Source organism: Nesoenas mayeri, assembly GCF_963082525.1.
Source record: "Nesoenas mayeri genome assembly, chromosome: 5".
Taxonomy (NCBI): Eukaryota; Metazoa; Chordata; class Aves; order Columbiformes; family Columbidae; genus Nesoenas; species Nesoenas mayeri.
The window spans coordinates 19,170,875-19,196,356 of NC_137548.1; the positions used below are offsets into that span (position 1 = coordinate 19,170,875).

The following is a 25,482-nucleotide window of genomic DNA, read 5'->3' on the forward strand; positions in this document are numbered from 1 at the left end:
AGTTGTCATACTGGCAGTATCCTGCCATTCCTGTAATCTCTCACATATGTAGTTGCAATGTGTTGTACCTGCATTTTAGTAAGTGATACGTTTTAAGACGGCACAAATAAATTAGGACTGCTAAACCTCTCCAGATACTTGAAGTAACACAGGTTTTGCCACAGGAATGCATTAAGTATAGTTTGTCTCCTTAGAGCTAGTGTTTTCAAAAAGATGTATGAGGTGTTAGCTCTGGCTAACTGTTTTTACATAATAAAAATATGCTCATTAGAGCACAGCAAAGTGCTGTTTTAACTCTTTGATGAGTTGTTGTGTATCAACATGGCCTGGAAATGCTTCTTCTGACTTCTTAGCAGCCGCGTAACTCCTCTGAAGATCTCCAACCTGGAAGAAACACACAAACAAATTTTGTAAATCCAAGCACTGCAGTATTTGCATCGTGTATTCTGTGCAGTACATTTCTGATGCTCACAAATGTTTAAACATAGCTGGTCCTGAGAGTGAAGAAATAAAAGAGAGTCATTGTGGAAGGTTTTGAACTCAGGGTTATGCCCACCTTGCACCAAGGGAGGGGAAGAAAAAGACAGCAATATGATTTCAATGAGAGAGATGCTTCAAAACTTTATATCCAATTCCACCTGACTTCTTGGAGAATGGACACGGCGCATCATGCCCAGTGCTTGAAGTGAGGAGGAGTAAAAAAATGGAAGATTCATTTTTAAACTCCACAGAAGGCTGTTGTATATACAGGCAAAACACAACCAGTCAGCCCTTTGTAAGAGCCGCAGCTCCATGGGGTTTCCTGCTTCCTCGCAGAAGAGACACAGCCGTGTTGGGGAACTGATGTGGCTCCTCTGCTGCTTTTACAAGTATGTTCCCACATTGTTGCCTACTTAGGGAACTTTATTTTTTCCTAAATAGCCATCATTTTTTGGAAGGAGGAAGTGTATGTAAGGAGGAAGTATGTTCAGAAAAAAGAACCCAAATGTTTGGGAACACATCTAGCAAAAGCGACTGCTCCTGGGTGGAAAGGAAGCGAGTGTGGAAAGCAGGAGGCGTCTGGTGCCTGTGCATCAATCAACACAGAGCTGCAGTGCAGCAGAATTCTCTGAAGGGGAAGGAACCAGGGTCCTGGCCAGAGAAGTTATGTTTTGCAAACCATGACCTTAAACTGCATTTCAGGATTTCGTTACCACGCTGCATCAACACACACCTGTCTTCTCCCACAACCTATGCAGGTTCTTTGTGCAAAAGCTACGTAACAAGACATTTGCAGACGAGGATTTACTCCCTAATCAGTAAGTACAGAATGCAATTATTCAAAACCATCTTATGTTTCACAATGGAGAGGATACGCTTACAAATTAATGGGTTGTTCTCTCCTGACGCATGTACTTTAGTATCTGTAGGAGTTGGGCTGCCCACACACCACAGACTCATAACAGAATCTTGAAGGTGTAGGCACAGGCAAAGGAGCAATTTTTTCTTGTGGAAAATGTAAGGACTTGTACAAGTTTCTCCTTATTAACAGCAATGTTGAACACACTGGTAATTCAGTGTCCAAGATTCTCCGTATGAAAGAAATTATTAACACACAAAATTCAAAGGTTGTAAAGCTGAAGAACAGACTTTCCTTTTGAGATCAGTCAGATCATGGGAGGGATAAATGATATTCTTTCTATAATTACTGATAAATCATATGATACTATTTCGCTTCATATTCTGAAAAAGCCAACAACTGTAAAGACTATAGACAGAATTGTTAATGGACTGTTCATTTTCTGGGCATTTGGAAAATTACAAAGTTACTTTATAGCTAGTTGGCTTCATTTATTTTTACACACAAAGCCTCTGGGTATTAAAATGAAAATGTAACTTTAGTTTTCCTTGAGTTTATGCATTCTGTATTCTTTTGTCTTAACTATTTGGTATTCTCAGTAATAACAATAAAAAGCCAACTGCCCCACCAAGGCTCAATTTTTAGATTACAAGAATAGGATAGTGCATTACCTTCTCTGAGAGTATTGCAAAATTGAAATGGGGCTCATACATGTGAGGTGCTAAAGATGAAGCAGTCTGCAGAAAAGCTCTTGCCTGTGTAGAGAAAGAAAAAAAATACAATGAAATCTGTGAGGGAAGGTAACAAGAATCTGAAGCAATTTTCATAATTCTTAGAAGAAATCACCCCGTGTTTTATTCATAAGGCCTAAGAAAGCCATTTTCAACTATGTATGAGTTATACCAATACAAAATTAAGGTCAATTGAGAACTTAGGGGAGGAAAAACAAAAGTATCTGTAAACTGCTTGGGGAGGCAGAGTTAAGAACTTATCAACACTCCCTAAATCTGACAACTCTGAGTACATGTAACGGCACTTATGAAATAGCACTGTGAAATAAAATAAACCCAAGACAAGCAAAATATCTTCATATTTTTTTATTCTTCTGTGCATAACTGTATCGCCATGATGATCCTTATTTTTAATTATACATATGATAAAAGAAAAAAACTGAAAATGTTAAGCTAAAACCTAAAACATAGATGAAACAATTAATTATAATGGAAAGGTTCTGCAGTGCTAATTATTAGTAATCACAACCTCCACAACTGGATGGAAGTTCGATCTGGGAATGAAATGTCTATAAATTTAATGATGACAAAACTGAAAATAAACCCAAAGCTTATTTGTCACTGGAAACATCTAGTACTGGGCTCATTTCAGTTCTTCCATGGTCATTGCTAGGTTATCTGAAAAAAAAAGTTAACTTCAAGAATTTGCTCTTAAAAAAGGTATTTACAAGTCTTTATATTGTATTGTAGCTCTCTGATGTATACTTCAATCCACCAAAGGAGGTTTGCTCCCACAAGGATTAAAACAAACCCACAGTAGTTCAAACTGTCCAACAAATGCATATTAATTTTCCCTGCATAAGTATAAAAAATGAATGCATTCAATCCACTGTGCATCTCAATTACACATCTAAGTGCAATACAACTCAGTATACTCACAGTAGTTCAGACAAACCACCAAGCTTACGGATGCAAAAGTGTTTATCAAGAACCTGCTGCTTTGAGGCAAAACTCTACAGCAACCTTCTTGGTGAAAAAAATCTTTTAAGACCTGATCTGATTTCTGTCTTCTGCCACCCAACAGAAGTACAGTATTTATATATATATTTACATTTATTTTTATATATACATTTATAAACTGAATATATAGTCAAAGTTGTATTTAAGTGATGATTACAAAGTGACGGGTTTTGGTCTGGGTATCAATTTAGCAAAATGATCTCAACAATTGCAAAGCCACTGTAAACCTTGTTTGTCTTTGAGGAACCATTTGAATCTGCCTCAGAATGAGCAGTCTAATGGGAGATGGCACAACAACGTGGAGGTTACACAGGAACATGCATAAAAGTTACCTGTGTTTTTGGCCTGGAATAGTAAGCTAGATGTTCATATGATGCCTCCACCTCAGGTAAATGATACATTTCTTAAGTACGAAAGGGCCAAAGGGAGCATTCTGCTTAGGCTGAGATTCAACACCAACCTGTTCGATGTGACCTTTCCGCATTTCCAGCACAGCCAAGTTGTTGTAAGCTTCTGCATAGTTGTTATTGTTGATTAACGTTAGCTTGAAACACTGGTAAGCCAGATTCAGGTCTCCTATCCCCTAAAAGTAAGATTGTGTTTTAATTTGTGAAAAGATTGGAAACAACATGCATCTGTTTTGTTGTCTGGAGTGTCTTTTCACCCATATGCACTACCATGGAATACAAATTACAATAAAAACAGGCTGATCAGAACCATATGTGCTTTCTTCCCAGACTCTCTCATTTGCTTCTTATTCTTCCTCCAGACAGAATTGTTTTTCTCCAGCACAGACTTCAATGCTCCAAGTGATATTCACTTCATTTAACTTTTAGATGACTAAAGTGTCATCTAAAGACTACACTATCTGTTACCATCTATAGTACGGTATGAAAAACAGAGATGTCTCCAGAAAAGTCATCTTGCCCCTGTCTCTACACAGATTGAAAGAAAAAAAATCACATATGAGCCTAGTTTTTAGAAGATAAAATTAAAGGGAGATGAATCTCTTTGTATAGCGCAGTTGACTACCATTCAATGCTCTAGTGTTATGACCAACACTGATACAGCATCAGGTTAAGCATTTAAAGTGACTATCACTAAAAAAAACATGTGCATCACAGAATCACAGAATGTTAGGGATTGGAAGGGACCTCGGAAGACCATCTAGTCCAACCCCCTTGCCAGAGCAGGAACACCTAGATGAGGTTACACAGGAATGTGTCCAGGAGGGTCTTGAATGTCTCCAGAGAAGGAGACTCCACAACCTCCCTGAGCAGCCTGTTCCAGTGCTCTGTCACCCTCAATGAGAAGAAGTTCCTTCTCAAATTTAAGTGGAACCTCTTGTGTTCCAGTTTGGAACCATTACCCCTTGACCTACCGTTGCTTGTCACCAAGAAGAGCCTGGCTCCATCATCCTGACACCCATCCATTATATATTTGTAAACATTAATGAGGTCACCCCTCAGCTTCCTCTCCTCCAAGCTAAAGAGCCCCAGCTCCCTCAGCCTTTCCTCATAAGGGAGATGCTCCACTCCCTTCATCATCTTTGTTGCCCTGCGCTGGACTCTCTCCAGCAGTTCCCTGTGCTTCTTGAACTGAGGGGCACAGAACTGGACACAATGTTCCAGATGTTCAAATGTCAATGTTTTAGGCAGTATAAATGCATGTCCTTATCCTAGCTGCAGTATAATCAAGTTCAACAGTTCAGTTTCTTTCTGACCTAAGCTAAATCACAATCTGCATGTGAAGACAACTTACACTAGAAAGGTGTCGACAACTTTATTCAGTAAACTTATTCTTGGCACGCAGCTAAAGAGAAATCTAACACAACTTCTGGAAGAACATCTGCAAAACTGGGCGATGGACCCAAATTAGTGTGGAAGTTAGCAAACTTTATCACATAATTACACAATATTTCTGTAACTGCCTATAGGACAGAAAGACATGCCTTCTTAACTATGACATACATAGTGCTTTAGTGTCTGTTACATGTTGCTAAATGGGAATTTTAATGACAACAGAATCATTCTAATGCTCCATGTAACACAAATAACAGCTCAGAGAAAAATATCTTTAATTAGGTTTTTTTGGTCAGATTAGCTTCTATTGCAGCAAAGGCCTTCAAGGACTGGTATGTGTTGCAAATTTTTAGAAAGAAGGGAAGGCTGAAGATAGTGGAGAGGGAGCATCTTTTAGCAGCAGTAAGCTACGTTCTGTGAAGATGTACTGAGTGTTTTTATTTTGCCTCTTCTTCTCTATTGAAATGCAAATAAACGTTTAATCTGTACTGCACTTTATCCTGTACATTATCAGGTTTCATATATCAAAGTAGGGCAATGACTCCTTTCTAGTTAATCTTTTTCCAGTTTTTGTAAAATTAGATTTATTCAGAAAGGTTATTAATATTTTTTTTTTACCACAGCCACGTGTCCCAAGTTGTACCACACATCTGCTGTCTCCTCCTCATTTTCAGCCAAAAACAGTGCACGTTCAAATGAAGATAGTGTCATATCATATTGCTGGGCATAGAAGCAACAGAGGCCCAGATTGTTAAAAAGTTGGCAGTTATGAACACCCATCTGCAGAAGCCGTCTAGATTGAAAGAAAATAATTTATATTGAAAAATAATTTCAAACAAGAGTTCTATTTTAAATGACAAAGTTCTCTCCTTTCTCCCTATTCCAAGAAGGTGTAATAATCAAGCGTTATAGTCTTACACTTGAGAAAGGTTTCATGAAGGGCAGTGCAGGGTACTTCTCATGAGCAGATTCAAAGCTGTGCAGAACAGTTGTCATGTGAATTAGGTAACTTCTGACTTTTTGACTGTGCCACAGGACCTGACTTTACTGTAAGACAGAGCTGTACACAAACCTCCACCATTCCCTCTTTCCAATTCCTTAACCTCCATCAAACTGTAATTTTTTGCAGTTACTTTTTATAACTCGTCAGACTTCAATTCTTCACTTGATTCCTGTCCTTCAGCACTGCTCTAATCACTACTATTACATCTAGTATGTGAATCTGCATTAATCTTACATTCGAAGCTTAACTCGGATTTTGATTCAATTGATGTTGTTTAATGTGTCGCTTAGCATGAAGACGTTTTATAAAACTTCTGTTTATTAATATTTATAGGACAATCAGATATGCTAAGAGGGCCAGGGAAAAAAGAGGGCTGCTGTCTGCTGCATGACTAGGAGTTTCTGAATCTAAAGCATAAAAGAGCTCAGGTCCAAGAGAAATGAGATCTAGTGCTTATCTTGACTTAATCTGCTCTTAGACTTAAGAAAATGAGTCAGGTTCCTTTGCACTCTAACTGTGTTGAAATAAAAAGCAAGCAGCATTGTTTAACACTGTATTTTTATGGATTTCAGTAAAACATGGGAGAACCCCAGCCCACATTCAAGTAAGGAATTTTATGGTCACACCTGCTCATGACTTCAGGTGGAGTTTTCCAAAGACTAATTTTTTCAAAGGGCTAAACAGGAATTCCATTTGCCTCCTGAATGCAACTGGAGCTGAGAGTAACATCCAGTGTTCTCAAACTGCCTCATGCTGTGAAAGATCATTTCTTGTTTTTTAAATAAAATAATAACTGTTCTGATAATCTTTGTTGATACTTGTACATACTCCACATGTAATGATGACAAGTTTTTATGAGAGAGATATAATTATTACTGGCAGAGAAGATACATAAGTTCGTATGCTGATTTTATGGTGATATTTGTCCAAATGCTCAATCATCCACCCATGCCAGTGCCCTGATATTATTTTTTTGCTATGAGCATTACAAAAATCAACCCTTTATATTACCGTCTCACATATTCAGCTTCCCCTCCCTCCCCACAAGTGTATATACCTATAAAACCGCAGAGCTATCTCAGGTTGGTCTGAATAAAAATGGTTACTGCCAATGCATGCAATGGCTTCCACGTGAGTATTATCTTGTTTTAAGACGTCTTTATAGTACTCTGCAGCCGTGGAGATATTGTTCATTTCCTATACAATTGGGAAAAAAATCAGATTAATTCTACTTTCTATCACTATTATAATAATAAAACTCATTAAAAAGTCAATCTACCGAGTGCTTTATCTATGCCCTGTAAAGTACTTAACTAGGATTAATTATGTATAATCTTACAGTTCTCTGATCATACAATGCAACATCACCATTTGGAATCTTCACAAGCGACACACATCCATGAGAAGAATGCATATTCTTTTATCAGTGCTAAGTATACCTGCCATTACCTCTATGCCATAGCTACAAAGAGAGATTTATTTTTTAGAAAAACAGAGTGGTCAGAGGCTTAGCAGCTGCAATGGGCATTTGCTACTTTTTGCACAATGCCTTGTGATGCACCATACTGTGCAGTCAGTTTCCCAGTATGGGAACATACAGTAGATTGATTTTTCCAGTCAATGTCTCATTTATTTTCAGTGCCCTGTAAGTCAACTCGTTAATTACTCTGAACACAAATGAAAATATAATAGCATATGAAGAATTATTAGGTGCATTTGAAAAGTGGAATAATGGATTTATTGCCAAAACTTTACTAGCTAGGATATGCCAGTCAAGAGAACTCTATTCTATAAAAATATATGCTTGGATGTAGGCTACTTGGAACATGAATTAGGGTAAACTCGTTGTAAACGTCACACTGTCTCTGATGAGTACAAGTCACCAGAGGACTCTACCCCATATCAGAAGAAAATAAATTAAAAGACCAAAACATATTTCTGTGTTTAGAGATGAATAATTTCTACCTGTGTGCTGTAGATACACTGTTCTCTCTATGTGACTAAAGAATAAGCTTTTATTTAACCTCAGCAGCATATTTAGCTATGAAAAAATGTACTTCCTGTGATTAAAAGAAACAGTACTAAAGCAGTCCCTTTAAAAATATTTTCTTTTTTTAAACCAAAAAAAGTCTACAACTGTTTGTACTGTCAAAAGGTAATGACAGGAGAAAGCTCTGATTAAGATGCCTGATGCAAATATTGCACTTGTAAGTCTACGTAATGAGAACAGTCCTGTGCTGCAGTACAAATCTTTGCTAATCAAGCTACAATCCTGCACTCAGGTGTCAGTGCAAAACTAGATCCTGTCAACTATATGCTGCTCTTTAATAATTCCTTAAAGGGTTATGCAACATTATGTATGGTTCTGCAAAATAATATCCATATTAAAAACTGTTTAACAATTCAGAAAGACAAGCTTCCAAAAATTATGCAGTTGTTTTCTTCCTAGCTGAAGGACAAAAAGGATTTAATATGAAAATGGATTAATGCTTAGAGGTTAGATGAGAATGATGAGAACAGGAAAGAATGCCAAGTATGAGCGTAGACAAAAAAAAATAATGCATGACTTTGTTTAAAACATTTGTTCTGGAATAGCATCATTACCAACTTTCAGTGAAAAAACAATATTTAGTCCACTGTTTGACATGAAAATATACACTTTTAAAATACAAAATGCTTGCTTACCAAGCTAAAATGAAATTTTAAAAAACTAATTCTGCTTAAAATAACATCTGCTTTCTAAACTAAGAAACATTCACATTCCAACTGTTCTCGCAGAACTAAGAAACTAACAGTAACACATAGCGCAAATAAAGACAACATTGACAAGCAGACTATTTTGCTGTTTAATCCTACTAGCGGGCTGTCAGCGACTTGAGCAGTTTTAGTACGATGAAACACATATAAACTAGACATAGCTACATGGACAACATCTGGACCACTTGACAATGTGGACTTGCTTCTGTGCATCACGAGTAAACAGGATCTCAGTAGTGTGATTAACCATTTAAACAAATAAGGCTCCCCTGATACTACTTTGGTGTCTGTGTAACGCTTCCTGCTTTGCATTAGTGATAGTGAAAAACAGCATAGTTCATTTTTGATGACCTGACAGTTATGTTGAACTATTGGTTCTTTTTTCTTGCTCAGGCAGCTAACCATGGCCACAATAAGGATTCAACAGTGGGTACATACCTCGTAAATTCTGGCAATTCCGCAAATTAGAGTCACTTCTCCAGGAAATCGATCTAACCCTTGCTTGAAAAGATTCAAAGCTGTTACAGGCTGATCCAAGCGCAAATATACCTAAGCAAATAAAAAGTGTACATAAATGTCAAGTGTCTGGCTTTTATACTTGTACTGCTGTTTAACAAGGGAGATAAATAAAAGGGATGACACCTCCCTTTATGCAGTAAACCACTAGCTGAGATGGTGAATAGCAGTGGGAAGATAATGGAGTGACTACTGAATAAATCTCTGCAATGAAGATAAAATAGGCTAATTAAGATAATTACATTTAAAATTAAATCTACATATTACTAATTCATCTGGACATTACTAATTAACAAAAAAGTATCTTGCTATTTATTATCGTACCAAAATAATACACTTTGACATTGAGTTGATCACCCTGAATATTTTCCTGTTTAATATTTTTTTTAAACTTATGGTTAGGCTTGAAAGAACTGGATCTTCAGGTTGATAGCGCTGGAATACCAAAATATTTTACTCAGTCAAATAAGACTGCACTGCACAGAGCAGTGACCCTTCCAAACTTCCTCACTGCTCTGCCAACCTCCCTGTCAGAAACAATCACATCCCATAACAGAAAAAGGGCAGTTTGGTCTCTGTGATTTTGGCTTCTGTGTTGATTAGGACAACATGTGATGTGGATAACGTTGTGTGACAATTGGTCAAAGGACACCAATGTGTCGACAGAGACCGCTTCTGCAGTTGTCTGAAAACACAGCTGTAAAGCCCTCCTTTGGGAAGCCAGATGGCTAAGAGTGATTAATCTGTCTCTTGCTGAGTGGAAAAGTGCTTTGGGTGCTCCTGTTGGAGAAAAATTACATTAAATAGTGCTAATACCTGATATGACTAAAAAAGGGAAAGAATCCGTGACTGGTATCCTGACACAAACATTTTGTGATGCAACGTAAGAAAAATATGAATGTTAACCGAACACATGAGAAACCTCCAAACACATTTTCTGCTTCTGCCCTTGAGTTTTATGGACTTTTGAGTATCAACAATCAAAATATCAGTTAAAGTCATAAGTTCTTTATTTGCATCTCTATAGATACATACTGCTGTAGACATTTGCACAGAATTCCTTATTATGACCACTAGAGTGACATTCTTAATTGTCAAAGAGCTGCTGACTGTGAGTGCCTTGCTAGTAAAGGGACTGCCAATTCAACTTGAGCACTGGCAAAAAGAAACAAAAAATAGGCAATTTTTCCAGTCATTTTGCTAATGTCACTTGCATTTCCTGTATTAAGCTAAAAAACAAATTGCATCTTGTAAAAAGCAATAAAAGAACAATTGGTTTGGGTTTTTGTGGGGGTGTGGTACTTTGTAGACTAGGCCTGCACTAATGACACCATCCATGAATACGCTTTAAATCAACAGTTTATTCCTAATGCACTCTGTCTGGGCATGTGGCTGTATCTAAAACACCCCTCAAGTAATTTGCTATAGGTTTTCATTTATAAACCATGGAGCAGTTTCTGGTGAACTTTATGTCTGCATTAAATTTCAAACTTTAAAAAATAGTCTCTGTTGTGAGGGTCAGCCTCCTTATTTTCTTCAAGTAACAGTTTTCTACAACTAAATTACTCTAAAGACTTTCAGTGGAAAGTACACAGATGAAAGAGAATACGTGATAGCTGGTTATAACTTCTTAATTAAGAAGAACCTTGGCTGGTTGTTTTACTCCTAAGTATGACCTATGTGAGTGACTTATACAATTGGTCTTAAGTATGGGTGCTAAACCAATGCACACTGCCATACCTAAAATAATTCCATATTTTGTCTGAACTTAGAGAAAATTTTTATTTGCTGTTTTTTTGTTGTTTGCTTGTTTGTTTTTTGACCTGATTGAGCTGTGAAGCACAGATGTCTTCATATTCTTAGGGTAAAAGCTGTAAAAAATGAAGGACAGGAAACTTCCCTAGATCTGCTGCCTTTTTATCTGTTTATGAAGTATGTTTTCTGAGCATTATAACTCAAGTCTGCTCTATTGCTTCATCTGGAGGTTCACTCCAAAGATGCACTCGCCAGAGATCCACTGTGCAAATATTAGGCTAAGGCAACACAGCCACAGTACTCAAGCACGTAATTCCCACATCCAGCGGCACATCACACTGCCCAATGTCTCTGCAGATGGCAAAGCTGCTGCCCAGATGAGCGGCAAAAGAAATGAAAAGACAGATGGGACAACATTTACCTACTCACAGCTTCTTTGGGGAGATCTGCTCTTTGAGAGTATTACAGCTATAGCCATTACGTTTTAGATGCTAACCACAGAATAACTTGGTTTTCTTTTTGGTATCTCTTATCTCTGGTATAAATATCCTATTTCCAGCTCTTCTGGGTCATGAAATACTTTGTAACTTCTCAGCAACCATGATGTCTTTAAAAACTCTTTGTGGTTTTAGTCTTCTTTTGGTCTTTTATCTTCACATAAACTACATTTCAAAGGAGAGTTAGCTTTCAGGAAAATATATATATAAAAAAAAAAAAGAGTATAGCTGTTGTAATAATGAATATAAACAGAAAAATAATTGGTACTGTAGTAGCGGTCTGTTGGCACAGAACTTGATGCAATCCTATTATTATTTTAATGGCTGTTTACCTCAAAAGCCTTATCTTTTCAGTACTGTCAGGTTGAGCTATATCTCAGTGCCCTACTCTATTGCCTGCACACACAGAGTCACTAAATCATGTTGTGCAGTGCTTTATACTTGAGCGAGAAGCTCTATGGAGTGGGAGGTGGAAGTTCAAATGCAGCTCCCACTTGAGCTAGTAATGATGTGGGGCGATGCATATCTCCCATAACAAATCACTGTTTGTTAATCCAGTTACTCTGCCAATTTAATCACTCTGTGTAGCTCCTGTGTTTTCCAGAATGACTCCTGGTAGTGACAAAAATCTAAACTTGCTAAGCTCAGCTGAGTAAACTAACTCCAACTCCACAAGTCTGATGAGGAGCAGCTGAGGGAACTGGGGCTGTTCAGCCTGGAGAAAAGAAGGCTGAGGGGAGACCTTATCGCTGCCTACAACTACCTGAAAGGAGGTTGTAGCATGGAGGGTATTGGTCTCTTCTCCCAAGTAGCAAGTGATAGAACAAGAGGAAATGGCCTCTAGTTGTGCCAAGGGAGGTTTAGATTGAATATTAGGAAAAAAATATTCACAGAAAGGGTTATCGGGCATTGGAACAGGCTGCCCGGGGAAGTGGTGGAGTCACCATCCCTAGAGGTGTTTAAAAGGCATTTGTACAAGGTTCTTAGGGACATGGTTTAGTGCTAGATTTAGGTTATGGCTGGACTCGATGATCCTGAGGGTCTCTTCCAACCGAAATGATTCTACAATTCTATGATTCCAACTGCTATTGTGAAGACAAGTCTCCAGATAGCAATGATGATCATATAAATACTAAATGTAAAGGTAAAGCAAGTATCATAATATGAATATCTGAATTATCCACTAGCAGTGATGACTTCTGGATAGGCCTGTGATAGCTGGCTTAAAGGGAGCTGATCAAGAGCCTCTGATTGATTTCATCTCTTTCTAGGACAAGATGAAGAAAAATGCAGTTTTAGTTTCTCACAGGCCACCTCTTCTTGAATGTCTTGGAAAATGTTTAGAACCTGATGTGTACTCTCATAAACAAGTAACTCTGAGGCTTAGCTGTGCCACTTTTTCTTTCAAAGCCTTTAATGCCTTCACTTTGACAGAACATTCTCTATTTCAAGGTCTCCGACTGCTTCCTTTAAGCTCACTTTGTTTTGATTTTGCTTGTGAAACTAGGATTTCGAGCTTCACTCTTCACTTACTGATTTATTGCATTAGTTTCCTAGGAGACCATATATAGCTACATTGCTCTTCATACTGGATCTCCAATAACTCTTTAGCTGTATAATCCTCATTGGCCTTCAGAGCAAAGACTACAGTAATGTAGCAGATTTTGTGTGTGTGTGTGTGAAATCTGGAAGCTCTAAATCCCTCTGTAAACTACAGACTTCAATTTCAACTGTTGGCATGCATTACCTCAAGTCTATACAGAGACCACACACTACTAAACTTAATGGTGTATCAAGCTCAATAACCAGCTATTCTGGTGTATGGGCTTCTCGGGGATAGCATGGAATTCCACTTTATTCTTAAACAAGCAAACCTATGACTTACTTTTGCCAAATACAAGATTGTATCAACCATGTCCTGTTGCTTGAGAGCTGACTTAAATTGTTTCTCGGCTTCACGATATAATCCTAACCTAAAGAGACAACAGATAAATACAGAAGGTTTGTTGTGTGTGTTGTTTATTTGTTTTTTAAGTTTATTAAATGATAAAGCAGTGCACACTGAAGCAAACATGAACTGCCCAAACACATACTTTAAGGTCATATATTTGCATGCAAGTTAACAAAAAACATGCTGTTAAATATATTAAGGTTACAAAGACAATGATTCAAAATTATGAAAAAGGAAAATTCATGAAATCTTAATTTGCCTTCCTCTTGTACATGCAGCCTTTTGGTGCTAACTGAACAATGATGTACTCATTTTCACAGGACTCCTTCCTGCTCCTTGTGCAGAATGGACAGTAGAAAACAAACAATTAAAGTCATGCCTCAACCTCTACCCACATGACCTTGGAGCACTCAGGAACAATATAATGTTGATACCCTTCACTGTAAACAGAGTCTGTTTCATCTCAAAAGCATTTGTTCTGTAGTATTATTGTAGAAAATTTTGCAGTAATCTATAAATGCTCTATAGACTACAAGATTAAGAGAACTGCACCATTTCAACAACAGCAAAAAGGTACACTTTCATCTTGAAAGAGAAGAAGGACCTCAAAGCTCAAAACAAAAAAAAAAAGAGAAAAATAATCAGTCTAATCTTCTAAAGAATGTCAAATGAAAGTTAAGGATAGTGAAGAATTTCATTAGTTTGAGTATCGAAAAAGAAACAATAGTTTCAAGCCAAGATACAACATGGAATTTTAAAGGGCTAACTGCTTCATGTTATCAGCCTGTTCATACAATAGTTGCTTATGGAATTGTAAAGACTGCAGATGATATTTCAGTTTCTTAACAGCCAATGCAGTATCCATGTTTTGCATCTGCGGGACAAACACATTGTAAAGAATGAAAGTACTTGTTTGAATTATGGGAAGCTGGGTTGTATCAAGAGGAATGTCACCTGATTTGGTAGAACCAGCTGTTACAATCATGGCTAGATCCTCAGCAATCATTCTAAACTGCTTTCAACAAGCTGTCCTCTCTGCTGCTGTCACTCCTTCCTCAGAGCAGCACAGCTGGGGTACCCCTAAGACATTTCTATCAGATGCTCGGGTACGGGGTGCCAGTGCCGAGGCCTTGGCATCTTTGGAACTGGTGTTTCCTGGGCAATGTACTGCTGCCAGAAAGTGTCTAACCTGAACAGTTCATTTTTTATTATTTCATCAATCTGAAGCCCTCATTGATAGTTAATTTCTGAAGGTAATATTGTAATGTTCATTTTGTGTGGTCTGTTTTAACAATAGTTCTTTGCATTTATTTATTGACTTTTCAAATAATGACTTTGAAATGCATTAACAAATGCGAAGAAGCAACTGATTCAGTTACTTAAAGGTACTTAGAGTTGATGCCCTTACCTCAAGCAGTAGAACATCATGTCCTTTTATATTAAAGAAGATGTAACTGTAAGCACAGGGCTCTCCAACTAAACACTTACTGAACTATTTTTCAGTGTTCAGCATCGTGCAGCACACCCGGCAGTTCAGGTCCTGCCCTCATACTCACTGATCACAGAAGAAGTGAACAACAGCTTACCTGTAGTAGCACTTTCCAATTTGGACTTTCCACCACCAGTCCTTGAATTGTGCGTGCTCAGTGGCAAGGGCTGCCAAATCTAGAGCCTTCCAAAACAAACCCATCATCTTAACATTAATACCTTCAGTGTTTACACAAAGAAAAAGAACACAAAGTGAAAACCAAAGATTTTTGTAAAGAGAAAATTCTGAACAAAAAGTCCCAGTAAACCTGAGGTAGGGCCAGTGCTTTATGTTTACTATTGTTATACCTTATTGCATAAAGTAGCTGAAATGATAATTTGTCTCTATAAGAATACATAATCCAAATAGCTGCTCGTAATTCAGAGAGAAAAAATAGCACTCCTGAAGTGCTGCTTCAGAATACATAGAATATTTGTGTAAGCCAACACACTTTTTCCAAGGTTCCCATCCTTGTTCACTAACAGCTGTTAAAAACAAGTAAAAATACACTAAAATAAAGACATCAGTTCAGCCGGTTTGAAATACTGTAGAAATTGTCATCTCACTGCCAACATCAGGCTGTCTCCACTTCTGGGAACTCTCAGATGTGTACCATAAGAAATATTTCTTCCTTTTAAAAAAAGTCTGTGATGTAAATTGGTTTATGACAGATAGGAAAAACAGATAAATATTCCAAGAAAGAGACAGGTGTTGAATAGGGTGGAAGTCTAAAATCTCTTTTATCTGTTATATTGGAAACGTAGGTATGCTAATCAATGTGCTACCATCAGCCACCATAGACAGAATCTGTGGCTTTGCAAGTTTTAGCTATAATTTCAACATTTCTGTCAAAACAAATAGATGTGTGTTCTGTACCAAAACCCACCAAATAAGCAATTATTAGTGTTCATTTTTTTAAATTCCATTTCATCTCATAACAAATCAAAGCCATGCTATGTTAGTTACTTGTATTTTAGGGATATCACAAGAAACAGTCCAAAAAAGTCTTAATGCTGTATTTAGATAACAAAGAACTGACCTTTTGTTTTGTTTACATAAACATTTTGCAGACCACAGACACGAGAAATTAGCTATTACTTAGGAACAACGTGGAAAAGTTCTGTGCACTGGCCACTCAGTAGCAGAAGAACCAATAATTTCCAGGAAAAACATATAATCTGAACACTTGCAATACTAGAAGGAGCCTAATTTAGTAAAACCAACCTTTGGGTTTGATTTTTGTTCTTCCTGCTAGCAAAATGAGGCTGCAAATAATCAATGGGTATAGATTTGACACAGCACAGAAAAGCCAGCGGAGCTATAGCAACTTGGACAAGTCGCTCTCTTTTGGCTCTGTGAGAAAGAATAATTTGTTTTCTATAGCAATCCAGGCTAAGAAGTTGCGTTGATGGTGTCCTCAAAGAGAAAGAGACAGCTGTCATTGCCTGCCCCTGTGATAGGAGAGAGAAAACTGAGGAACGCTCACAACTCTCAAGCCACCAGCTCTTCATTTCGGTGGAACCCTGGAAGACCTCGCTTGGCAGCTCTTACCTCAGTTGCCCTTTGTTTCTTATTGGTTTTACAAATTGCACGCCAGGGCCTCTGGACCCTACAGCTGTAAGAGGGAAGAAGCTTGCTTCAAGACAGAAGCTATCGGTTTCCCTTCCAGACAAAGTCTTTCATCTGAAGGTATACACGCAATTTTGTACCAGTGCTGGGAGAATTTGGGAAAGTAGTTAATGTTGAAATATCGGTTACTTCTGTTGCATTTACAAATATATAAACAATGTGTGTGTCTGTCAAATACTACACCTGCTTCTAATGCAGCATGAGCAGTCACCTAAAATGAGTTAAGGATCCCACTGCAAATTATGTGCTTCAAAGAGCTTTCCTTAGAGTGCTCCCATGACAAGTATTCAAGGAGAAGGACTGAATTTAAAAAAAGGATCCCTTCTGTAGCTACACATTCAGCTTTCTTTTGGGTAACCTAATTAATTCTGATAACTGTTTTATGAAAGTTTAACAATTCTGGCTTCTATTGGGAAATGGGAACTAAGATTGCTTCAGGCTTACAGACACATCAGCAATTTCTCTCTCAGTGCAGATCCCGAACTGTTACTGGGATCTTATTACTAACATCAGGACAGAAAGCATGATTTCATTTTGAAGTTAGTTTCTGAAATTAAGTCCTGGTTTTATGTTTCCCTATTAAGGAAGTAGGAAAGAACTAGGAAAATCCTCTTTCTGATACTTTACAAGCAATCGCAAAAACTTAATCCAAAAATACTACAAATGTTATCAACATTTCTAAAAAGTGTTTGCCTGAAAAGGCTTTGTGCATATCAATAGCAGTCTTTTGCATGCTAGCAACTAAATGTTCTGCTGGTATTACAACAAAATCTTTTGACAATGTGGTCTTTGAAATGTTACTAAATTGATTTAAATAGACTTTTAGAAGTCAAAGCCTTGACCTTGCCATGTCAATACCAACTGCTACCATATTTCATTTTCTGTTTTTTTAATTGCACAGTTTAGGTACAAATCAATGCTCAATTTGCATGGCATGTTAATTTTAAACCAATCTATAACAGCAGTAGTAATTGTTACACCTGTCTGTGCAATCCTGAATGTTGGTGCATTTGTATTAATAACTAGAAGGGAAAAACCACACAGACTGTGGACTGGCAGACACTGGCATGTGCTCTTAAGGATTTCTGCTTCTAATGTACTTATCAGAAAAAATCCGCACTGACTGTCCCCAAAGTTGTAATAAACTTTAGGACAAAAGTCATTACCTGGAAATACTGGTCAACTGAAACTGTTACCCTAGAGAGCACTTAGCATAATTACTCATGTATGCAGGAGTCCAATTCAATAAGAAATAAGCCCTGGGAAACCTTTCAAAACAAATTTATTTTACTCTCAGTTCTCACATTGGTGCAAATAAAAATACTAAACCCCCCTAACACTTAGTGGGTTTTTTGTTGAAAAAAAAAATAAAAGCTTTTCTTAAAGAATGAATCAGAGCTGGTTTTAAACAAAAAAGAATGTAGATTCTTTAACTGCAACTCTATTTAGCATGATTCTGAGATTCATTTTTTTACCATTACTTTCCTTAGATAAACTGTATTGTAACGAAGACTTCCAAATTGCCTACCAGCTCTAACTCAGTACAAAACAGATTCTGGGATTGTGGTAATTTACTGTTATATTGCAAAATTAAATTGGTAAATGTACATTTGTTTGAAACTTTGTAATTTCATACACAGTATTACATGCACTGAGAAATAAGATAGACAGAAATGACAGCAAGCTTCTACTGCTTCTTTCACATGCTGTTGAATGGCAGTAACTCTCCCAGCAACAGCTATTGACTGAAGACTTATTTGTATACACAACAACACAGGATAGTCTATAAGACAGCTGAGTAAATGACCAATTTACTCAGCCAATGACCATAGCCAATTTAGCACAATTTATTTTGGTGAGTGCCTTCCAGATTTCTACAGTTTGCAAATCTAACGTAATTCCTCTACAAAGAGATTTTAATCAGAGTATATATAAACTTCAGAGTGTTGGGAAGAACTAAGGAAATATCAGAGGTCATGACTTCTGGCCCCAAGTATATATTGTACATTATTGCTCTTCCTCAGGACCAGGGGTCTTGTCATCATTACCCACCTGTGAATAATGGCAGGATACAATATCACAGTCTACTGCTCAAAAAAAGTAGCTGCTAAACTATTTCTGGACAAGTCTTTCAAGCTGCTCTGTTCTTACAGCATTTAGTACATAAAACATCTTTTAGAAATAGCTCAAGGGGTGCAGCAAGTCAGTCATTAAGTGTATGTGTTCAAAGGGAAACAAGTCAAGAACAACAATGGATAGGGTAATAGCAATTTCTTCAGAGAAGCGTTTAATTTTTCATTAAGCAAGATGAAAGACTTTTGAACACATTTTCAAGTGCTGAAGAAGCTACGTGCTTCCCTCTTCTTGCATCCCCACGTTTCTGATAATTGATAGATTGCAGATGTATTTACTTTTAATTCAAACCGAGTTCCTGGCATTATTTGTCCAGTTGAATGTAAACTGATTAATGATACTTCTCAACCGAAATTGCTGAGGCTCTTGTTTTTTTTTTTTTCTTCCCCAAGGTACTGGCTGAATACTAAACAGAAGATAAATAATAAAACTGCCTTTGCTTCTTAAATAATAATGCAGTTGAGAACAGTACAGACTGTTCCAGATCAGCGCAGTGACAAACGAAGGATATAGTCACTACTTCTTTTGTGTTTTATCTGCAAAATGGCAGGAACTGGTCTTCCAATTCTATCCATGCAGAAAGCTCACAAGTAGAGACTTTTCACTCTGTACAGTCACAAACTTAACATTTTTTAAGAATGTGCAACATCACACAGTAGCAGGTAATAGAAAAATGCAAGAGGTGTCAGTGGATGTTCTAATGGGTGATTAAGCAAGATCCAGATGAACTTTTGAAACGTTAACGTAAGTGCTGTTTCTCAGCTGAATCCTAAGTGACTAAGTTCTTTTCATGGAGAAGCAAGAAAATTAGTGAAAATCCACTGATAGAAGAGGTGAATAACCAGTGACGTAGCCAAGTTTAAGCAGAAGTTAAAGTATTTCTTTTTTTTGTTTAAGAAAAATTAAAGCAGACAAGGTTCAAAAGGAAGGGAGGGCAGTTTGGAGAGAATTATGTTGAAAAGAGGAATGAAAGCAAACAGGAGAAAGTAAACTTAACAGTTTAAAAAAAAAAGCTCCTCAGAGATACACATGACATTATAAAGGCACCTCATACTATGAAGTGTGACACAATTTTTTTTTCCTACAAGATGCTACCATTAATCAAACATGTTGTTCTCCCTCTCATTACACAATAAACAGTGGTGACTAAGCTGACACTTCTGCTCACAGGTATTTACTCAAATGGCTAGGGTGCATAAAAAAACATAGGCAAAATTTTTGCTGCAAACAGTGATTCAGGATGCTCAGCAGGGATTTAAAAATGCAGGGTGTTTCAAAAAGATGGACCCAATTTGAAATCACTGTATCTCTGCAACCACAAAGTGCCCATGAACGAAATTCTCACAGTCCATACAGCAGGTGGAGGGGACATAGACAATTTATAAAAAGGTTACTAAAGCTTGATAACTCATTGAATAGTTTGTAAATTTTTGTTTAACTGTAACATGTTGGGTCCATCCGTGTAGAAACATCTTACATTTTTTTTCTGGAGTGCTTGGAAAATTCCTTACAGTACATGAAATTATCTCTAGGCTAGCGATCCTGCATGTCCTTAAAGTGTAGGTCACAGGCATGTGCGGCATCTTATCAAGTGACCCTTTTATTCTTAGTGAACTCAGTTCTCAGTAACAAACAACACAAATTTTAACTAACAGTGGCATAAAAATGAGGCACTTTCTTCTTATTCAGCGTCAGAATATGTAAACGCTAATTGCTATTTCTCTCTGACACTTCTGACACTTGCACTTACTGTTTCAACCATGTTTTGGATTAACAGTGCATGGCAATTCAATCCTCTTAAAAGAATGCTATGCAATAAATTGACAGTGTACAACTATAATCATTTGATACCAGATTAAAAAGCTTTACATAGCAGTACATTTGGAAATGGTTCTGACCTATGTGAACAACAACATTTTTTTTGTTATTAATTAACTGGAGAGTTTAACTTCAGATCTAATCACACATCAGTTACTAGTATTGCAAAAAATTCAAGAGCTGTTTAGTCAGCTATGCATTATCAACACAGACAGTTCTTTCAAACAAACTTCAAGTAGGAATTATTATTCCATTTCAACTGGGTGCATATATCTAACATAGTAATGAAATATTTTGACACTTTATTCATTGAAGAAATAAACTATTTTTGTGGGTGAACTGCCAAAAAAGTTCTGCAACCTTTATCTATTTCTGAAAGTCTAAACGATATGTAACCAAACTTGATCTTACACATTCAGTGCAGTAACATATGAAGAACCACAAAAGAAAAATTTTGGATAGGGTAAAAGGGAAACTATTTAATTAGGAAAACCTTTGGAGAACAAAAGTTATAGACAATCGTATGAACAATATAAGTTTTCTCTTGAGGCCACAAAACACCTCAGCACTATGGAACTAAATTTCCAGAAGTGTCCAAAATCCTATTGATATTTTATTTTTATGCAGTTTCTCCAAATATTTTTCCCTTCTATTCACCCAAATGCATAAACCATCATCTCAGTAGTTTAAAATGTCAAATGGTGCTCAGTTCAATCACTATTTTGTCAGATATTTTCACCTTCTTCTGTTAACAGACAGTTTTCCATAACTTACTGCTTACTCTCAAGCCTTGGGAACTCTGAATTCCCAGGCAGTTGGGCTTCCTGACATGTAGTTTCAGCTATTGCTCAGGCTCCAGTAAATTCTGTTAACATGAAATCATTGGATACGTGGCTCTTACCATATTGATAGATGAGGGACCTAGTTTTTTAAGCATTAGATTGTTTTGCTTCTCAAAAAAGAGAGCAATCCCCATCTTGGTATTTGCAAATCATCATCCCTGATTATCACCCATGTAAGGAGAGATTTCTCTTTCAAACAACTTTTAATGCTTCACTTCTGTACTCAGATGTGATGTACCACCTGGATCCGTAGTTTAGCAGAATACTGACAGAAATAACTGAATGATACTTAACAAAAATTGAAAATGGAACATATGGATTACTCACATTTTTTACGTCATTTTCATGGTAAAAAATATATTCGAACAATGCCTGTCAGAAGAATATTTAAAACATTGTCATATTTGAAGATAAAAACTGAAAACAATATTTTAGAGGAATACAGATTCTTGATTATGTTAGGCAGATATTATTTCTGAATGCAATCACATTTACACATCACAATTGCTGACATTTACATTTAATTAAGACTTGAATACACAAATACTATAGATGTGCTACATTGTCATCGCAGAAAAGCATTTTAATTCTTAATTTCTTGCAAAAGATTAGTGGAATTGTCTCTTATCTTTGGTCTTTAATGTCACTTCAAAAAAAAGGCAGCTATAATTTCAAAGTGAATACAGATTTGAAAAGCTGGTACCATTCTCATGACTTTTTAACAGTAAAATCAATAAGTGATCCAACAAAGACTTTGCAATATACAGTCTGGTACTTAAGCAGTCCAAAATCTACTTAAATTAAACGCAGGTTTATTAAGGATGAAGCTGAGCAAATTTTGCCTTAGGTAAAAAAAAAATCTAAACCCTACAGAATCTTGTGATTTGTAAAGAAAAACTCCTTTTTGATTGTAAATGATAAATGCTAATGACATTTCACTCCTGAAACTCAAACACACCGAAGTTTAAAGAAGCTACTTGCATCAGCTGTGCTGTAAGAACTGCTCAGAAGCCCACAACAACTCCATGGCAATGTAACTGCATCTTTGTTTACTCCTATCTAAAGCTAAAGGAGGTCGTACTACCTTCTAGCTGTTCTGCAGTATAACATAGAAGAGCAGATAACAGGTAACTAGGGGACAACGGAAGGGCGGGGTGGGGTGTGCATTTTAAGTAAATAAAATGATGTTTAAAGAGAATAGATAACTAAAGGGAGGCTGGAGGTCTCCACTCCCAGATATATAGTATGGGTGCACGGAACACAAGGTTCAACTGAGTTGGATCTTCATCTTTTTCCGCACTCAAATCACAGGTCTTATTTGCTTCAAAAGAACAGAACATTTTTCTAAATTCTCATTATTCATTATAGAAAACTCAAAGAAAATATTGCCCCATGAGGAAAGACATAAAGAACGAGACAGCAGTCTTCTAAGGGCTTCCATGACTCTTCTGCTTTTCTTAGGCAAAATTCTTAGAAGACTTACCTTAAAGAAACTAGAGAATTACTAATGAATTGTCATGTCTGGTGAGGAAGTTAAACCCTAGTTTTCTTCTGCTTTTGGTCACAAAAGATTTTGAACAGATGATTAAAAGATATTAAAGGATTATAAATAAAACACATTTATAGGGAGATTAGAATAGGTGGATAACAAAAAAATAGAAAATAAAGAAGTAGCAGAACATTTCCTCCTCTAGTTCAATAACAGAGAAGCATTCACTAAAAGTGAGTAAATCTAAAGTGATAAAAAAAGATATTTTCCTGCATGGCTGCCATGAGGAATTTACTGCTGTTATCTGTAGGCCCCGACCTTCAAAAGGATTTAAATGACTGAACATCCACTTGGATAAAAATATCTAGAGTTATCTTAATAACTCTATTAAAAAAGTACAAGCTAAAAAAGATAGAACATCCTCTTTCATGCCATAAGCCACTTGCGAGCTAAGATTTCCCAGAGGCTCTCTCTGGCAACAGGTGTCACCTCATGTCTGCTCTGGGCTTTCCTGCGCTAGTCCCTACCATGGCTGATGGAAGTCAGAGAGAAGCCACATTTCTGTACACTTCAAAACACCAGAAGAACTAGTCATGCAATGAGAAGACAATAATCTAACTTAAAAAAAGATGTGATGAGTATACTTTGCAAACACATGAGGAAAAAATACGTATGAGGAGTATACACCAACATGAATACACAAGCTAATTATGTGAATTTAACAGTTGCAAGATTTATCATCTTTTTGCACCTGGGAGAGGTGACAGCTCAAAAAGTTTTAAAAGTTTAATCAATGATTCTTAACATGGAGTGCTGTCTGCAGTCTCACCTCCTGCTTTGGCTTTAGCTTTAATGCCATCTTATTTGAAAAAATATTATAAATCCATGTAGCTCTAAATTTATACTTAGATCTTACATTCTGCATGAAATGTTAATGTCATAATGTACTAGCTTCATAATACTGACACATACACTTGCTGCCTATGGATGTTTCTGTGACTGTTGCTTTACATTTTTTGGCTTAAGCCTCTTTTCCTATAAAACTGAAGGAAGACAGAGCTACCTCATTGTCCCAGAAAATACTACTTAAAACCCCAAATTGTCAAAAATCTGTATGTTTCTCATTCCTGAGAGTTGTTGCTGAGAAAAAATATTTCACCTGAAAGCAAACCTACCTACTTAAATAGTATATAGAGTTACCAAACACAATTAAAAGCTAGCTGTCTTCAAGCAGAAGAACTAAGCCCAGTTTCTAATGGATGTGTCTTGTGTTTCTTGATCCTTCCCAGGTTTCTCCCATTCTCCCTATTTTACAAACTGGGATGGATTTACAATAAACTGTGCTGGCTGATTGCTGGCAAGGATAAAAGGCCTGCAGTTTTTTCAGAACTGATAAAGAACTGACTCGTTAACTGCCATCAGATAATAGTCTGGAAATCTTTCAATATCTTGCCAGACTAGAATTTACTATATTTGATATCTAATCTTCTGTCTAGTTTGGTTAAGAGGCCAAGAGACAGAGATGTAAGAAGCGGGTGAAGAACACTGCACAATCACATAAAATTCATTTCCTCTGAAAACCACATTGAAAAGCCATGACCTGTATCAGTCTAGATCAGGTTTTAAAAAGCAAAGGAATTTGCTGATTGTTTATGAAAAATTATTAACTAAAGTTTTGCACCGGAGGAGCTAATTTCCACCCGCAGATTATTAGGTACTGCTGGTCTTCTAACATTGATCACCAGTACATTTCCCAAAACAGAATGACTGTGTATGGGTTCTTTCAACTCTAGGATGCTAACCAAACACAGCTCCAGAGAGCGTGTCTGACAATCATTTGATAGCTTGTGCAAAATGAGTTGTTGGTGTCAGCCCAACAGTTGTTTTTTGTCAAGAAAGTGTGCACAGAAGACGTCTTCACCTATGCAGTTGACTGGTTGTGTTGGGGAAAGATTCCACAGAGTGATAAATCATTACACAACTTTTAGGTCCCTTCCACTCAGAGATGAAACTTGTAATTTGGGCAGATAACATGGGTAAATCTGTTCCTTTAAGAGATAGTCTCACTTTCAATGGCTGTCAATCATAAGATCTTAACTGAAAATGAAGAAGAATTCTGAACAAAAACATAAAATCTTTTTATCTAAAAAATGTTAACTCATGCCATAAAAATCAAAGGAAAATATCCAAAACATTTGAACGTTTTTAGGCCAGAATTGCCACCTTTTTGTATACATAACCACATTTTCACATTTTCAGTTTTGTTTTGTTTTTTTCTTCCTGGCTTCATTTTAATTGCCCTTTGTCACTTCCGTGTGCACAGTTCAAAGTTATTTACCAATGGAATATTTTATTCTACGTAAATGCTTTTCCTTGATTATTCTGTCAACATAAACTCTTCAGACATATTTTCAAGTCTAGTAACCACTGTCAAAAGATAAGCAACATACTCTTTTTTCTGAACTTTACATTTATTATACAACAGAGTTCATAATTGTTTATATCTTCAATCCCATGTACAGTTACATTAGAATGATGCCAGAAAATAAGAAAAAGATATCACAGCATTAACCAACATAGTTACATACCTTTGCCAGTTTGGGTTTTTGAGCATATTTTCCTAAGTTCAGTCGAGACAGATTTATGAAAGGGCCGTCTGGATTTGTTAACAT

General features: G+C 36.8%; 1 protein-coding gene across 1 annotated transcript; it reads right to left on the bottom strand.

The window, feature by feature from the left end:
- Positions 1–267: 267 nt before the first annotated feature.
- On the bottom strand, positions 268–25,482 carry TTC8 (tetratricopeptide repeat domain 8; the record flags this gene model as incomplete). The annotated part of the gene is made up of 10 exons (XM_080345831.1): positions 268–384; positions 2,011–2,094; positions 3,551–3,673; positions 5,511–5,685; positions 6,953–7,092; positions 9,091–9,201; positions 13,306–13,393; positions 14,958–15,043; positions 21,649–21,693; positions 25,399–25,482. The coding sequence occupies 10 exons, from the start codon at positions 25,480–25,482 to the stop codon at positions 268–270; spliced, it is 1,053 nt and encodes a 350-aa protein (XP_080201957.1).